At 42.2% G+C, this 18,318-nt stretch overlaps 1 protein-coding gene across 2 annotated transcripts in view; it reads left to right on the plus strand.

Moving 5' to 3' along the window:
• Positions 1-10,977: 10,977 nt before the first annotated feature.
• The window catches only part of LOC107546577 (myb/SANT-like DNA-binding domain-containing protein 3), a 92,311-nt gene continuing 84,970 nt past the window's right edge, over positions 10,978-18,318 (plus strand). Inside the window, exon 1 of one of the 2 annotated variants that reach the window (XM_016225015.2) lies at positions 10,978-11,938. In XM_016225015.2, the coding sequence (XP_016080501.1) occupies positions 11,521-11,938 (418 nt within the window). In that variant the 5' untranslated portion in view covers positions 10,978-11,520. The remainder of the gene's footprint in view (positions 11,939-18,318) is intronic. The other variant, XM_087822788.1, reaches the window with a different exon arrangement.

Genomic DNA, 18,318 nt, shown 5'->3' on the forward strand with positions numbered 1-18,318 from the left:
TTGATGTGAGAGAGAAACATTGGTTGGTTGCCTCCTGTACATGCCCTGACCAGGGATAGAATCTACAACCTGGGTATGTGCCCTGACCAGGAATCAAACCGCCACCTTTTAGTGTGCCATGCAGCATTCCATACAGTAACCAACTGAGCCACACCAGCCAGGATTGGAGAAGGGTGGTTTTAAAACCAGGCTTGAAGGAGGGGGTATTTGGACATGTGGTGATGATAAAGGTAGGGAGGAGCATGCATGGTGGAAAGAGCAGGTGCTTTGGAGAGAGAGACAGAGGTTCAAATCTAGCTCTGCCACTTCTCAGCCATGTAATTTTTTGTGAGGGTAAGACAGTGGTTTTTCAAATGTCTGGTAGGGATTTCAACAAGCTCTCGTACCCTTTCCCTGTCCATGGTGACATTAATTCAACAAATGTCTACTGAGTCATAGGCTTCACGCCAGGGGGGCAAAGATGAGTCAGAAATTATGTATTCCCTTAGGAATTTCCCAGTCCAGTGAGAGAGATGGACACAAAGAGCAAATTACAAAAAAATATGGTAAGTGCTGCTGTACAGTTACATACAACTGACAGTGAGCTGACAGAGGAGTAACTCATTCTGGACGGAAAACTCAGGGCTAATCTACCGCCAACAAGATGAGTTGAGACCTTAGGATAGGGGTTTTGATTGCTACACCACCTCCTCAATTCTATCTTTTTTTTACCCTAGTCTTATTTTTCCCTGATATTCTCTCTCTTAACAAAACCTAGGAGGAGCGTGGGCATAGTTTGTAAGATGCCTCTAACTTACTTTAGAAGGAAGCTGTTATAATAAATATAACAGCTTGAGCATTATTTGAGGAAGGCTTCACAGAAATTACACAGGGGTTGGACCTTGAGGGATGAAAAATGAGCCCTTGGTAGACTTTGGAGTAAAGTATTCCAGCCAGAGGAAGCCCATGTTAGGAGGCAGGGAAACACAGCAGGTTCAATGGCATGGAGGTGAGTTGGGTGGAGAGGATGCTGTAATCAGGGCCAGATCTGGAAAGGCCTGGAGTATCATGTGGGGAGTTTGGACTTTATCACTTAGGCAGTGGGGTCTCGAGATGTCAGATGTTTACACCCTGGGCTGTGGCACAGTCACTGTTTCAGGAAGATCTCTTTGGTAGCTGTGTGGAAGAGGGTCTGGAAGTTTGGGAGATCATTGTGGGAGATTAGAGCCTGACCTCAAACGTGGACGGTGAGGATGGGGTGGATAGGTAGTCAGGTAAAACACAGTAGATCTTGATGATTGGTTACATGTGAGTGAAGAGCACATCGTGGTTTCTGCTTTGAGAAGCTAAGTTGATGTGGCTGAAATCAGAAATCAGGATGTTTGGGGGTAGGGTAATAATTAATTTTCTTTTAGCTGTGGAGAATTGGAGCTTTCTGGGGTGCCCGTATAGATAGTTGGATAGAGGTGGCTGGTAGACAACTGGAAATGTGTGTGGTGCTGAGGAAAGAATGGGGCCAACACCCCTACTTTCTTTTTCTTTAAAAAAAGCATCATTTTTTTTTAAATCCTCACTTGAGGATATTCTTTCCATTGCTTTTCAGAGAGAGTGGAAGGGGAAGTGAGAGGGGGGTGGGGGGGAGAGAGAGAGAGAGAGAAAAACATCCAAGTGAGAGAGAGACATTGATTGGTTGCCTCCTGCACACACCCCAACTGGCGTGGGGATTGAAACTTCATCCGAGGTACATGCCCTGACTGGAATTGAACTCGAGACCCTTCAGTCCAAAAGCCGACACTCTAACCACTGAGCCAAACCAGTTAGGGCACCCCTACTTTCTTTGAACCGACACTGAGGATCTACTGTGTGCAAAAGATACAAATGAGGTTGTAGTTCAGGCCTCAGGAGCTCACCCTCAGAGGATATGGATAGCGCTCAGTACAGAGTAATTCTTTTTTTTTTTAAATACACCTTTATTGATTTCAGAGAGAGGAAGAGAGAGAGATAGAAACATCAATGATGAGTCATTGATGGGGGCTGCCTCCTGCATGTCCCCCAACTGGGGATCGAGCCCTCAACCCGGGCATGTGCCCTGACCGGGAATCGACCCTTGATCTCCTGGATGCTAGGTTGATGCTCAACTGCTGAGCCACGCCGGGCTGGGCAGCACAGAGTAATTCTGAGCGCTGCAGTACAAGGTAAGCACTTGGGGCCCTTGACCCAGAGATTTGAGAGCTGAGGGTTGTTACTGAAGTGGTGGGAGTAGCCAAGAGTCCTCAGAGACCAGACGCAGGCTGGAATGGGAACACCTCCACGGGACTTTCTGTGTTGTAAAAGCACTTTCTGGGGAAGATACTTTAATAATGATTCCGAGGGAATTTCAGAGAAGCTGGGGTGGGGGTGGGGAGATGGTTTAGGATGGAGCTGTGGGGGAGGGGAAGGAAGGAGTCAGAATTTTCAAGAACCCTCATCTGGCTTATAGAGGGAACTGTGGAGGTGGAAGGACGGGAGGTGGGAGTTCTTGCCTTAAACACAGGCTGGTTCTGCTCACAGTCACACTCAGACACAGATGGTAAAAATAAACACTTCCAAGTTACAGGACCGCCTGGAGTGGGTGGTGAAGGGGAAGAGGTGGCAGCGCATTAGAGGAGGCAAGCTCCGAGCTGGGTTTCAGGCTGCAGAGCCCTCTGAAGGAAAGAGAGGAGGCGGAGGGCATAGATGAGTGACCATCCTGGGCAGCCAGGTCTGAACATCCTAGAGCAGGTACAGGCGGGTGTGTGCACAGGAATAGTCCTGTCTGATTACTCTTACCTCTGGATAAAGTGAAATCACGAAGGCGTCAGTCTGGTGGGGCTCTTAAAAATTTGGCATACAATACAATCGTATTTACAAGAAGCAGCCAGGAAATGATTTTTGTTGTGATAAATCCTTTATAAAAGGAGAAATTTAAGATAGCAGAACATCTAGTAAAAAAAAAAAAAAAAAAGCAAATGGCAAGCAGGTTAGCTTTAAAATGTATTCCACAAATATTTATTGTCTACCGTGTACCAGGCCCTCTTCAAGGAGCTGGGGCGACGGGCGTGGGCAGGAGATCTGGTCACTTGCTTTAGACATTTCACCTGGAACTACTTAACCTACAGAGTTAAACTGGGTGTGGGCCTTAAAGTGTCTGAAGTGCAGAGATCACTTTATTCTGTGGCAGCATTCTCTTTCCTTGGCTAGTAGCTCCACTTGCCTCGTGAGTAATCAGCAAACACCACCTCTGCGTGTTTGCTGTGGATGATGTGGCGATTCGGTAGCAGAAAGACCAGTGTTGTGGCAGTGCTAACATGGACTGCCAGCAGTGGGTGGGACTTTAGAATAAAGACCCTTTAACTACAATTTAGAGATGAGAAGTTCACAGGGAGGAAAGGGGACTTGCCTAATGTCACAAAGTGAGTGTTGGATTTGAGAGCAGTGCCCTTGGATTTTCAAATGGGATGGTGGGGGGCGGCTTGAGGTTACCTAGCAAGAGGGCATCTTGATACTGAGAGGCTTCCAAAGAGGAGATAGGGGGGCAGGGGTTAAAATAAATGATGTTTCTGCTTTCTCTTGATCCCTCACCCTAGTGTGGACACACGTGTCCCAGTTATTTCTTGCTTTTTAAACAGTCTCTGCTGTGCACCTTCTCCTCCATTAACATCATCACCACTCAGAGTCCAGGCCCTTTCTTATCAATTATTTATCTCAGTGATCTCCTTCACCTCTCTCTGTTCATATCCTATACATGCTCAAAGGTCTAGCTCAAATGTCCTCTTTGTTCATGAGGAATGCAAATAACTTTCCTCTGAATGCCCAGCCCGCTTTGCCTTCTATTTTGATGCCTGTGTCAGTGTGCCTGTCGTTTTCGGTAGCAGTTTACGCATGCCAACGCTCCTTCCAGGCTATAGGGTTCAGCTTGTCTTTGTATCTCCCGCATATTTTAGGAAGATACTGAGCCTCTGGCAGGAGTGCATTACATATTTGTTGAATTGTGTGTCTGTGGAATAAAAGTGCCAATAAGTATCTGAGTATACAGATGGTCCTGACTTACAGTGGTTCAACTCACGATTTTTTTGACTTTATGATGGTGCAAAAGGGATGTTCACTCAGTAGAAACCCTACTTGGGATTTTGAATTTTAATATTTCCCCGGGCTAGTGATCTGCGATGTTCCTCTCCGTGATGCTGGACGTTGGCCGCGAGCAGCAGCCCCTGTCAGCTGCGCAAGCAGTCCCAGTGTTAAACAGCTGATACTCTATGGTGTATTGTGTTGCCATCATTTTTTTGGATATTGTATTTTGTGTTTTGACATTCCATCATGTCTACAAAAATGCCTATCTGTGTTTCCTACTTCTGGTGAGAAGAAGAGGAAGGCAATTAATTACTCTTGAGATGTAACTCAAGGTAACTGCCCAACTTTAGGCAGTTTAAAATGGATGGGAGGGGTGGAAAGAACTAAATTTTTTGAAGCTCTAGCCTATGCTTGATCTTTACTCCCATTGTGGGACATCTGTGCAGAGGGAATAAGGCAGAGCAGGGGGTGTTAATCTCATTTTACAGATGAAGAATTGCAGGTTAGTCCTAGCCGGTTTGGCTCAGTGGTTAGAGCATTGGCCCGTGGACTGGAGGGTCCTGGGTTCGGTTCCAGCCGTGGGCACATACCTCAGTTGCAGGCTCGATCCCCGGCCCCGGGTCCAGGCGCGTGCGGGAGGCAAACAGTCGATGTGTCTCTCTCACATTGATGTCTCTCTCTCTCTCTCTCTCTCCTCCTTCCACTCTCCCTGAAAAGCAATGGAAAAAATATCCTCCAGTGAGGATTAAAAAAAAGAGAATTGCAGGTTAGTTAATTTTCCCAGAGTCACGCAGCTAGGTGAGTGCTGAAGTCGGGATTTGAGCCCAGGTTTTCTACATCCAGGTCTTTGATTTATTTCACTTCACTTTAAAAGCAGCTGTTCATTAATGTCCTCACACCTGTCCGAGATCTCAGTACCACAGAGCTTCAATCTTGGTTCCCATTCTGAGTGTTGATTTCAGAGAGAACTCCCTTTTCCAAAAAGGGAAGTAGAAGTAAAATCTGGCCAAGTTTCTCAAGTCTTTACTCAAATTTTGGGACTTAGTTTGACCCTTCATGGACCTAAAATATCATTAGATGGTATATTAGTCAGCTCGGGCTGCCATAACAAAATGCCACAGACTAGGAGGCGTAAACAACAGAAATGTGTTTCTCACGGTTCTGGAGGGTAAGAGCTCCATGACCAAGGTGCCTGCAAGGTAGACCTTATTCTGAGACCTCTTCTTTTGGCCTGTAGGTGCTCCTGTCTCTGTGTGCTCACATGCCCTCTTTCCGAGCCGTGGGGGGGCCAGGTTGGGGGGAGAGCAAGCTCTCTTGTGTCTCTTATAAGAGCACTAATCTCCAATCAGCCTATGACCTCATTTAACCTTAATTACTTCCTTAGAGGCCCAGTCTCCATGTACAGTCACCATGGATGGGGGTTAGGGCTTCAACATATGAATTTTGGGGAGTTACAAACGTTTGATGGGTTTCTGTAATAGGTGGATATGAAATGTACTTATTACAATCTTCTGGTGGTTTAGTCAATGTTAGTGTTTTGGGGATTGTGCTGATTTTTTCCTTTTTGTTCTTTTATCATATTGGAATTGTGCTCTTTTATTTAGTCCTGTGAGCCTTTGCCTGGCGCAAGGGGGAACTGCATGGCATTTGGATTTTGCTATTTTATTTGACCATTTTTACTTTACTGCAGTTTTTAGTGTACTGACTGTTTTATCCTGCATGATACTCATTTTGTGTCTAGTAGGCCGTTTTACACCTATATCAGAGTGTCGTCATTCATTAAATGTTTGCTGAAGGCCCACTGTCGGAGGGTCACTGGGCTGCTTGTTGGACTATAACCGTGCGTGGGAATGGGTAGCACTCTGACTAGCAGAACCTCAGACAGAAAAGATGATCTGTGCTGAGCAGGGTTGGGGGGCAGGTAAGGCCAGTCCCTCTATCTCAAAAAAGCTGGTACAGCAGGGAAGGCTTGTTATGATGTCATCTATAGCCAATTATGGACATTGCAGAGTAGTTTTAAGCTAGAATGTGCTTTCTAGCCTCCAAGTTTCTTCTAATAAGCTTTGCCTGGAGATCCCTTTGGGCAGTGCTTGTTTATTTAGGACTGTCAGGTGCTCAAGCAGCATTCCCTTGAGGGATGGACCATTTTAAAGCTCCAAATTATCTCTACAGTTACTTTTTAAACATACATTCTTATCAGATCAACAGCAGAAATTATTTCCGAGCTCTGTTTGGAGGGAGAGAGGTACACCTGGGTGGGGGTTGGGAATGAGGGGCTAAGGGCCCTAGGTTTGAGACATAGAGGAAGGAGTGATGGGGAGGGGAGGGGAAAGGAAGAGCCACCTAATGGAGCCAGACAGAAGCAGGCATATCTCCCCCTAAGTTGCTTTACCCCAGGAGCTTTCCCAGATGACAATTAGATTGCTCTGTAATTTGACATGTAATTTGAGCAAAGGCACCAGAGACTGTCACTAGGTCTGACAGGAGAAAGCTAACCAGAGCAGAGGGTGGTAAGGGCATGGGAGTAAGACCTGGATTGGAATCCTGGTTCTTCCACTTACTATTTGTGTGATCACTGGCAAGTCACTGAGCCTCACTTTTTTGATCTGGGAAATAGGAATAATAAGTGGTTAGTGGGGATAAACAACCTACTTTTGAGGTTGCTGGGAATCCATAGGGGCCTTAGGGTACACTGGCTCACACCAGAATCCCTTTATAGCCCTGCAGAGTGCAACCACATGGCCCACGGAGGCCTGCTGTTCTACAAAATTAAGCAAAGCAAATTGGTAACTCTGGATTTACTTAGCTAGTGATTAAATAACAGTTTAGTTAATAGGCTATTAATGGTCCCCAGGTGTTGGTAATTCTGAGCATTTGCTTTTGAGAGCAGTGGTATAATTTCTTCTGGTACTTTAATAAAGTTTTTTGTGTGTTTTTTTTTAACAGAAAATATTGTAGTGTAACAAATGGTGCTCTCAGGAGCTATTTGGGGGAGGATTAAATGATATACTGCATGTTAAACACTTAGTGTAGGGTTTACCCACCATTCAAGGTTCAATAAAATTTATCTGGTGTTATTAGAGACTCAACTGGCCACACTTTAGGCAAGATCTTTTGTGTAGACTCCCCAGGAGCCGACCACCACCTGGTGGCAGCTGGTGGTACTGCACACACCGTGAGGAAGAAATATTAAATCGCATGTAGTTTAAATTCCACCCAGTGTAACAGGGACTTTGTTCAGTGTTCAGAGTGTGGGTTATTTGCCTGAAAGCTGAATTCATACATCATTAAACAATGAAGTGACATTTTTCACCTCCACAGTTGGCACAGATTTTTTTAAATGGTAACAGCAAGAGTAAACGCAGTGGGGAAACAGACATGCTCGTGTGCTATTAGTAGGAATGTAAATTGGTACAGCATTTCTGGAGGATGGGTGGTGGTGTAACAAAAGTCTTAAGTGTTTGCATCTTTTGTGGCAACCATTCCTCCTCTAGGAATTTATCTTGAAGAAATAAAAATAGAAAAATTTTTAAATTTATATAAAATACAAATATTTATAAATATAAATATATGTCATATATTTATAAAAATATAAAATAACATTACCTATAATAGGACAAAACAGGGAACAAACCCTTTTTCGTTTGCAAATCAGATTCTCAATCCTTATAGCAGTGATTCTTAAAAAGAGTGGGCGCATGAGGAAAGGTAGGCATATTGACATATCCTGGGGCAGAGGAGTTGGGATGGGGATCGGATCAGAATCTGCTGTGGGAGCTGTGTAGTTAAAGAATATTTTGTATACCTATTCATTTCAAAAAAAACCCAAAAAACTCTAGAAAGTAAAGTTAGGTATAAGCATCTTGGTGGGAAGAGATGATACAGAAGATATATATTGTAGGGGATGTGTGTTAATAAATTTCAATTTGGGGAACACAGATTTATAGAAAACAGGAGTATTGATGGAAGCAAAAAAATTAATTTTAGATCTTTGGGGAAGCAGGGGCCTGGATTAGATCATTATAGGAGGAGTAGAGCAATATGATTGAAGGCCTGGGAATTTAGGGGTGCAGGGACACATCTCTTAAGATAAATTTTCTCTCATTTAGTTTTGCCCAAGACCAGAGGGAAAAACCTAGATCTCTTGATTTCTGATGTGCCCACAATGAATGTGAGACACAGGGTACCTGGTATGTGGAGATGCTGATCCCAGTAGTACTTCATCCAACCTTAACTTTTGGGAGGAGGCGGTGCACCGTGGGAGACCCGGGTCAGCTTCCATGGCCCTCATGTGAAGCCCGGACTCCTTGGCGTCACTCTCAAGGCCCTCTGATCTGGCCAAGGCCCCTCCAGCCTCAGGTCTAACAGATTTCAGCTATTCATATCTACAGTAGCCTCTCCCCAGGTACAGTGTGTGAATAGCTGGCTTGTAAAAATGTGGTTTTAAATTAGTGTACCATAAATTCAAAGGCCACAGCCTCCCCCTCCCCTTTTTATTATGGAGCTTTTCAACCATGCACGAAGATCCAGAGAATAATTTAATGCGTCTTTGTGTTGTTTGTCCGTGTTGATGTCAGGTGTCCCATTTTTGGCCAGTGGGATGCCTTTCAAGTTAGTTTCTAATTCTTTTGATACGGGTCGGTCAGTTTTAAATGGACTACATCATCACTGTCTTGATGCTTTTCCGTGTCTCTGAAAAATCAGAGGCTTGGAGAACAAACAGAAGGCCTGGGGCGTGTTGGTCCTTCCCAGGAACAGGAACGTGCTGCGTTCACTCACTTCAGTGACATTCTTGGCATAATGTATTTGAGAGATTAATTTTGTAGGGAGCTTCCTGTGATTAAAAGATATGAGAAAAGCGTGAGGTCAAAAAACAGAGTTTCAGCAGAATAAGACATTTATTAAGCACCTATTGTGTGAAAGATGCTGGCTCTGCCCTGGGGAGGATGCCATGATGACCTAAGGGAGTCATGGTTGAGTAATTTGGTCAGAGGCCAAGAGATAGCTCTGAAGTGCTACTAAGAATAACAGACTCTTCAGACTGGGAGAAGCAAAGAATAGAAGAGTGATTGGCAGGGACTGGGCAGGGGAAATGGGGAGATGTTGGACTTGGACAAAGGGTACAAAGTTGCTGTTATGTAGGATGAATAAGTTTAGAGATCTGATACACAGGCATGATGACTGTAGTTAATAATACTGTAGTGAATATTGGATACGTGCTAAGAGAGTAGATTTCAAGTGCTCTCACCACACGCAAAAGGTAACTATGTGAGGAAATATGCTAATTAGCCTGAACATAGTAATCATTTTACTGTGTGTATATATATCAAAATAAATTTATGTGTATGTTAAACAGATAATTTTTATTAAAACATGAAAAGGTATGTAGACTGTAATAATAATGGAGAAAATGTCACTTTGACTTCTAAAAATAATAATATGTGAACAAAGACTTTAAAGGAATATACATAATAAAAATGGCTATTATTTGCTATATTAAGGGAAAAAAAGAATACCAAACTGTTAGGACAGTTCAAGTTCTTGACTTCTGAAGTTGCCATCTTTGTGATGTTGGGCAGTCTATTTCACTTTACTGGCCCTTAGTTCCCTCGATTGAAAAGGGGATAAAGAAAATCTGATTTATATATGACATGTATAATACGTATCACATAGATACACAATATATTCACAATATATGTGAGATATATATATATATATATATATATATATATATATATATATATATATATATATATATTATTCGGCCACACACACAAAAAGGAAATTCTGCCATTTGTGGTAACATGGGTGGACCTTCAGGGTATTATGCTAAGTGAGGTAAGTCAAACAGAGAAAGGTAAACAGGCAAATACCATATGATCTCACTTATATGTGGAATCTTAAAGAAACAACAACACAAAAAACTCATAGATACAGAGAACAGATTGGTGGTTGCCAGAGGCAGGAGGTGGCAGGTGGGCAAAATGGGTGAAGTGGTCAAAGGTACAAACTTCCAGTTATAAAATAGGTGAGTCCTAGGCATGTGATGTACAGCATGGTGACTAGAGTCAGTAATACTATATTGTTTATTTGAAAGTTGCTAAGAGAGTAGATCTAAAAAGTTCTCATTACAAGAAAAAAACTGTTGCTATGTGGTTTGATGGATGTTAACTACACTTATTGTGGTGATTTCCCTGTATATATATCAAATCATTGTGTTGTACACCTGAAGCTAATAAATGTTTTATATCAATTATATCTTAATAAAAAATTCATTAATGGATAAACAGATAAACAGAGTGTGCTACATCCATAAAGTAGAATATCATTTGGCAATAAAAAGGAATGAGGTATTGATAGATGCTACAAGGTGCAGATAGACCTTGAATACATTATGCTAAGTCAGAGATTTTCAACCGGTGTGCTACAAGACTTTTTAAAACATGCAATACCTGACTATTTAGTCAGGGGCACTGACCTTTTCTTTCCCCTTAGATTGTCAAAAAAAATGACAACAGACAACACAAAAGTAGCTGTCCGGTGTAAATGAATCAAAATTATACCTATTTCTGTCAGATTGGTAAAAAAGATTTTTTTGGTGTGCCGCAGAATTTTAGTAATTAGTCTGTGTGTGCTTTGAGATGGAAATGACTGTGCTAGATGAAAGAGACCAGTCACAAAAGACCTCATATTGTATTATTCCATTTGTATGAAATATCCATAAAAAAAAAGAAAGAAAAGAGGTGTTTAGCTCAATGTCTAAGTGCCCAGGCCCTTTCACTTCTGAAATTATATAAATTACTTACATAGGACTGTACACTTTTAAAAGTGGCTTTTAGACCTTAAGGATCACAGAGTCCAAGCCATTTTAAAGATGAAGAAACTGAGGTTCCTCTAGGAGCATGGACAGATCCAAGGTCACAGACCTAGTGATGGAAATGCCAGGTGTTTTGGATGATTTCTTGGTGATTCTGAAACCTTGATAGTGTTTACATTACCTGTTGTATTTAGTTACACAGTGGCTTCTCGGGCTTCAGCTGTGACAAAACTTTGAGAAAGCTGTTTAGTTGAAAAGCTGCCTAACATTCTGAATTTGGGGAATAACTAGTTTCCTAACTAAATAAATGAACAGATTAGAGTTCCACATTGAAATTCCACAAAAGATGTTCAACTTTTCTTTTTCTACTGATATTCTCAGAATGGCCACGACCTACAAGAAAGGACCTACTTGAGAAGTAAAACCCCACTGCTAGTAAACTTCTCAATGTTTTCCTGAGACTATCATAAGTCAACATTAACAGAAAAGAAAGTGCTGCTGTGTTCCAGACAAGGGAATCAAGTCAGGGGTTATCTCTAAGTGATTTGCTGACATTTTTATCCCTGGAGTTCATGATGACTGTTTCCGACTTCCTTTTGCAGGATAGCTAACGGCCAGGAGAAACAGAGTGGAAAATGCAAAACAACGAAATTATAAAACCTGCCAAATACTTCTCAGAGTTGGAAAAGAGCATCCTGCTTGCGTTAGTAGAGAAGTACAAGTATGTGCTGGAATGTAAGAAAAGCGATGCGCGAACTATTGCCCTCAAGCAGCGGACCTGGCAGGCGCTGGCCCACGAGTACAACTCTCAGCCGAGCGTGTCCCTGCGGGATTTCAAACAGCTGAAGAAGTGCTGGGAGAACATCAAGGCCCGGACCAAAAAAATCATGGCCCACGAAAGGAGAGAGAAGGTGAAGCGGAGTGTCAGCCCCCTCCTGAGCACCCACGTGCTGGGCAAGGAGAAGATCGCCAGCATGCTGCCCGAGCAGCTCTTCTTCCTGCAGGGCCCTCCCGAGGAGGAGCCCGGCTACCACCCCGACGCCACCGCCCCAGGTACCGCCGAGCCCGGCTTGCATGCTTTCACTGGGTGCCTGTCTGATGTTTGAATTTTAAAATCCCTAATTCTAAGGGACTTGATGGAAAAAAAAAAAAAGAAACGTGCATATCAAACTTGGGTTTTCCAATTCAGAAATCTCGGGTTTACATAGGCAATTCAAGTCACATAGTACATAAAATCAAAAGTACTTGTTTAAATCCTTGTGCCACCTCTCTTACCTCCGTTATTGAGAATCGGGAACACTAAGGGGCTACATGAATATAGCTGCCGTTAATGAAGTACCTTAGTCGCTTATCTTAACACAGCTCAAATATACTGAAGTGGATTTGTTTGAAGATTTATTTTTCACGCATTTTTTTTCAAAAACGTGTTTTTTGAGGACCTATATTGTGCAAAGCGCTGCATTAAGTCATGCAAAAGGCCACATTAAAAAAGTGAGCTATTTCAGACTTAAGAAAAGTTATGAGACTAAGAGAGCGAACACCCATTTAGCATTCTCCCAGATTAAAAACCAGCGTTTCCACCCATTATTATATTGCGATCTGCAGTTTTGGTTTGTGGCGCTCTGGGGAACTTGAAAAATTCCGGGGGAAAAATTATTTTAGTTTTAATATACTTTCATTGAAACGAGAAAAATGTGTTATATAGAATTCTTAGGGAAGGAAAAGATTGTCATATAATCAAGGAAGTAATGATAGTATGTCATAGCTTTAACAGGCTGGACTTAAGGGGCTATTGAAATGTCTCGAGGCAAGAAGAGGGGGAGAGAATGCATATAGATAAACCCCCAATAATTCCTGCCTCTTTTAAGATAAGAATGGCCAGTTTATATAAAGATTCATTGTAATTTGCAGAAGACACACTTAATAATTTCTGGGAAGGCCAGAAGGCTGCTCATAAGGTGCTCCAAGGACCCAGCAATAGGGAAACCTGATCTGTGGCTTGCAGGGTGAGAACTTCGCTTACTAGTGTCCCCAGAGTAGACTGAGCTCTGAGGGACTCGTTAATTAAAAGTCACAGAATGTTACCCATGTAGAGTGAAAAAGATAACCAAGTGAACTGAATACACATTTTGATTAGCACTTTTTTTTTTCCTGTAGGCAGATTATCCTGGGAACCTAAATTACAATAAAAAGTTTGCTTGCTAATCATTGGACCAAGGTTAAGCCCAAGGAGCCAGCTGGGCCACCGTAGTGGTTAATGTCATAAACACCATGCATCGTTTTCCAGTGTAGGAGCCCCCCCTGTGTCTGAATTTCGATTCTTGAGTCCCAGACCGCAGTACCTTCCAGCCAACAGTGTTTATGTGGACACTGTCCGCTCCCTGTCTTGCCCCCTCTCGTTGCTGCTTCTGCGGGAACGGGGCCCCTGCTAATAGACAGTTTGCTTGTTTGGGAGATGTTTGTCGCTTCAGCCAGCTACTCTCCATCTCGCTGGCTTGGAGCCGTTCAGGCCCTGGGACTGGTGAAGGGACTGGTGCTAGGGGAGGAGGGAGGTGAATCAGCAGGGCGGCTTTTCAGTTTGCTTATGGGAGAGGTTGCCCCTGTTAGCCTGACTGCTGTTAGTTCATGTTGCAAATCTTTGATCTATATCATTGTGTATTGATTACATAGGGTTATTCTAAGGATAGTCTCATTTCCCCATTTTCAAATTCTAGGGTAGGATCTAGAAAGTGTTTTTCTTTCTTTTTAGATGAAATGATATAATTCATGTATTCATAAACACAATTTATAAATTTCCAGCAAGAAGGGAATAAATATGGATTCTCAGTGTCCTTCCTGTAGTGACCTTTGCTAGATGCTAACTTGTAAAAGAGACTGATAGTAAATTAGATTTTTGTACATATATGACACATGGAACTTCATTATTAGAGTATAGCCGAAAGCTGCCTGTTCCTGTCTCCAGGTCAGACCTGGAGGGCAGTGGAGAACCATGGTGCTTTGTTAGTTGGGGAGTGTCCAAAGAAATTGGTTAACCCAAGTAGATAAGGTACTGGCACTCTTTCTATGCATTAAAACAGCTTTGGGCTTACCCAGCTCACTTTGTATTTAATTTTCTTTTAGGAAGTAAAACGCAAGGTGGAATTATCAATCATTCTTTCTGGGTCCTGGTGCGGAAAAGGTTGAAAATATGCAGTAGGGTTATGGCTCTCATTACATCGTGTATTCTGACAATGGAGTCTGTGAGTGTGTGTGTGTTTTATTTTAGTTAGTATCTCTAATGCTGTACTGTCCAATACAGTAGGTACAAGCCACATCAGGCTAGTAAGCCCTTGAAATGGGGATAGATTGAATTGAGACATGCTATAAATATACACACTATATCTTGAAGACTTAGTACCAAAAAAGAATGTAAAATCCCTTACTAATAAGTTTTATATCAGTTACATGTTGAAGTGATAGTATTTTCAAAATATGAGATTTAAAAATATTATACTAGTTAGTTTCACCCCTTTTTACTTCTTTAATATGACATACGAAGTTTAAAATTACATTAGCTTGTGTTATATTTTAGAGGACAGCACTGTCCTCACTCCTTGCAGAGTACCTGTTGCAGAATTAGGCACGCAGAGAATTGTTAGCATTGTTAACCAGGATGGAGCCTTGCAATACTCCACTAGAGGCCTCCCTCCAACAGTTTTGTGTGTGTGAGATGATTTCACCTCTGTCATCCTGATCATTGTACCAGGATATTATTATCTCTGTCAACAACTTTCTTGAAATGTACATCTGTGTTTGGACACAGTAGGTTTAAAATGTAAGTTTAAAACTTAGGAATGTATTTTCAAAAAATCCATATTCTCCCCTTAAATATATTAAAACACTTTACATTCTGCAGATTTATGATATGTGATCATTTCGCTTTGACACTTCTCTTCCATTTTGAGATAAGTGAGATTATCTTTGGGGAACACGTTTGCAGAACACTAAGGGAAACCATAAAATTTGCTGGAAGTGGTCAGGAGGGTAGGACGATGAATGTCAAATATATTTAAGCAAACTAAGATTTCAGGTAGTATTCAGATTCCTTGAGAACTTATATTTAATTTCAGGTGCTACTGTTTACTATAAAGCTATATTTGAATAATACAAACTTGGTACTCAAAGCTATAATTAAGTAGCACAAACATTCTTAACAAATTCCACTGTTATCACTGTTTAATCCAATCCTGTCCTTTTGGGGTGGGAACTCAAGTTCAAGGGACTGGGTTATAGTGCTGGCCGTGGCACACTGGCATCGCTGGTCTGCGACAGGCCCCCTTTTTGTGCTACTTAGGTATTTGCTCCCTTTTTATCACCATTCAGCACGTTCATTCCCGTCTCCTATCCGTTCATCATTCTAATATGGCTGTGTATTCCTTCACGTGTTCCTAAAGCACACACAGCTGTCCTTTGTGCATGTGTTTTTAATTTAAATAGATTAAAAATTGTGCTACAGGTAACGTTTTCTTGCCCTTTTGCACTTAGAATAATATTTTTAAGATCTGTTCCCATTGCAGCATGTCAGTCTAATTTGTTTCTCTTAGTTGATGCATAATATTGCACCTTGTGCATCTTAGGTCACCTCTTATTTATTCATTCCCCCAGTCAGTCCTGTTTCTCTTGTTCTGTTGAGAACAGCTGGGGTTTGGCCTGAGCCCAGATTCTTTCCCATTCTTTAACTGCCGTAGTAGGTTTTTCCTGCTGATATGAAATTTACTCGAATCGCCCAAATGAAAGAACAGTCCCTTGACTATGTTCTCCCGTCCCAGGAAAGCCCTTAGGCTTTCATATCCATTTTGCACAAGATTGAGTTGTTTTCTGCTTCGGGTGGCTTTGTTTTACCTGGGAGACAGATTACATGGTGTGTGTTTGCAGCAGGTTGCCATTCCCAGGGTAGTCTTTTTCTAATTAAGAGAAGATTCTCCCCATCTGAACACTAGCTTCCATCCATTGGAGCTAATATTTGTATGAGAGTTAATTAACTACTCCATCGGGCTTCTCTAGTTTAAAGCCCCAGCTTCTGGTAGCGTCTTCTCAAGAGGCATGGCTTTTTTTTCCTTTAAAATACGTATGTTAGTACACATTTAAACTAAAAAAGAATTGTTTTAAAGTACAGTCATTTCTGCTCCTAGACATGACATACTGTCTTCATGTTCACAGCTCTAGAGAGAAATTTGGAGATAAAAATTTGGAATATACATTTGTATCCTTAATAATAGATGGTCTTGTAATGGATACAGCTTGGACACTGCATTTTAAGATACATAAGTGATCAGCTGAGCAAATGATGCAGTGAGAGGCTAGGTATGGTAGCGATTGAGCTTGGATTTTGGAATGATGAAGACCTGGATTGGAATCCTGGCTCTTTCAAGCAGCCAAATGACTTTGGATGTCGTGTTTGGTTTTCTGTACTAATACCTCCTTCAGAGGGTTGTGGCAGGGATTAAATGAGGTAATGCCTGTACAGCACTAGCCTAGAGCCTGGTTAGCTACCCAGAAAATAGTAGCTGCTGTCATCATCAGGATCATCATCATGATGATCATCAGGTCTCTAAAGCAGAGCATTATTGAGATGAAAATGAGCATTTAGATACTGGGAGAGAGGAGCAACTGTGAGGGCATGAACTCAGGAGTATCCTCTGGAATGAAATCAAAGAGAAAAGAAGCTAAAGGTACCAAAAAATATCTGTGGCCAGTCTCAAAGAAGGCACTTTCAGATCTACGACTAGAAAGGAAACAGATGAGGTAATCCTCTTTATAATTGATATTCGTGTCTAAGGGCCCCTATTCTTAGTGCCAAGCGTTTCCCATCGCTTTGTCCTGAGCCTTGGCTCTCCACTCAGAACACTGCTCTTTCCACCCAGCTGTGCTGTGCTGGGAGGGATGTGACCCACTGCAGCCAGTTCACCCCCCACACATTTCTTACAGGCCCAGCAGTGCACCAGGCCCCGTCCTGGCTTCTTTATGTGGATGAATAAAAGCTAGTCTCTGTCTTCAAAGTATTATAGTTAAACTGGCAGCTTTAACAAATGCTCCCCAGATGTGGGCTCGGGAGGCAGTGGCAGCAAGAAGGAAGGACATCTAGTGGAGGCCAGAGCCATTGGAGTCGGGAAGATTCCTAGGGAGACATTTCAGTATCTCTGGATGACACAGAAGTACTCTTTTGAAACTTCTCTTTCAAAAGTAAAATTTTTACCTTTTCTTTAACCTCAGTTAGGGACTAGTTATGCTTGTTACCTAACCCCTTGGAGTGAAATAATCTAAACAAGCTGTTTTCATTTTATTAACAGAGTATTATGAGTTGGGTTTCTCCCAGTAGCCGTTAACATGCCCAGCATCCCATCTCCTGCAATAATGGAGTGGACTTAATAATGTAATCAACTCCTGTGAATAAATTGATAGTATTTTCTCCAAGGAGACAATTCTCGTTATTGAAAGTGTAAAGTTTCCCAAGAAAGCCTTGGAATCACAGCTAGAAGCCTCGGTGGGTTAGTGGAGTTAGTGGTTTCCTTATTGAAACTCCCGAATTGCCCTATAAAAATAGCGGTGTAAACGTGGCACACCGAAAATGGCATCATTTTGTATCCATATGCTCTTTTCCCCTTTTGTTCAAGGCTTCAGACAGTAAATATTTACCAGGTATCCACTGTATACCCGGCAAAGTCATTGGTCCCAAGGATACAATACACGAATAAGGCATGGTCCCAAAATAGTACTAGTCCAGGGTGGAACAAAAGTAGGTTTACAGCTCATACGGAAAATAATACAATAATTAATAAATAACAGTACAAGGATAAACTCTGTGTTTCATGTACTTATAACTGTAAACCAACTTTTGCCCCGCCCTGAATGTGTTAAGTGTTGTCACAGAATAAGTACAGAGAAAGGAGAGAGCTGAGGTTTCCCAGAGCAAGTGGCATTGATCCTGAATGAAGTAGGAGTAAGGGGGGAGGTTGAAAAGGGGAGACTGGAGCAAGGGTGTGTGTGTGAGTGAGTCGGTGGGGACCAGATAATAAGCCCAACGCCAGGCTGAAGGAACAGTGAGTCAGAATTATGAAAAAAAGCATGGCCTTTAAGAATGTGAGTGGTTTGTGGTGATTGAAAGGTGCACAGGGTATCCTGAAGAGTAAGGCAAGAATGATAAAGGAGGGTTAGAACCAGATTATGAGGGTTTCTTAGGGGAGATTGAAAACAGCCGAAGAGAAGAACCTCAGGGGAGTATTAAAAGGTTAGAGGTGGGTGGAGCAAGAGTCTGAGTCCCGAAAGGAGACGTGAGAAGAGGCAATCAGAGAGGAAGCTGTAGAAAATTTAGGAGAGGGCGATGGTTCAGAAACTAACGGGGAAATTTTTCAAAAAGTATTTTCAAGTGCTAGGGAGAGGTTACCTAAGAGGGA

Source organism: Miniopterus natalensis, chromosome 12, assembly GCF_054644295.1.
Source record: "Miniopterus natalensis isolate mMinNat1 chromosome 12, mMinNat1.hap1, whole genome shotgun sequence".
Lineage (NCBI taxonomy): Eukaryota > Metazoa > Chordata > Mammalia > Chiroptera > Miniopteridae > Miniopterus > Miniopterus natalensis.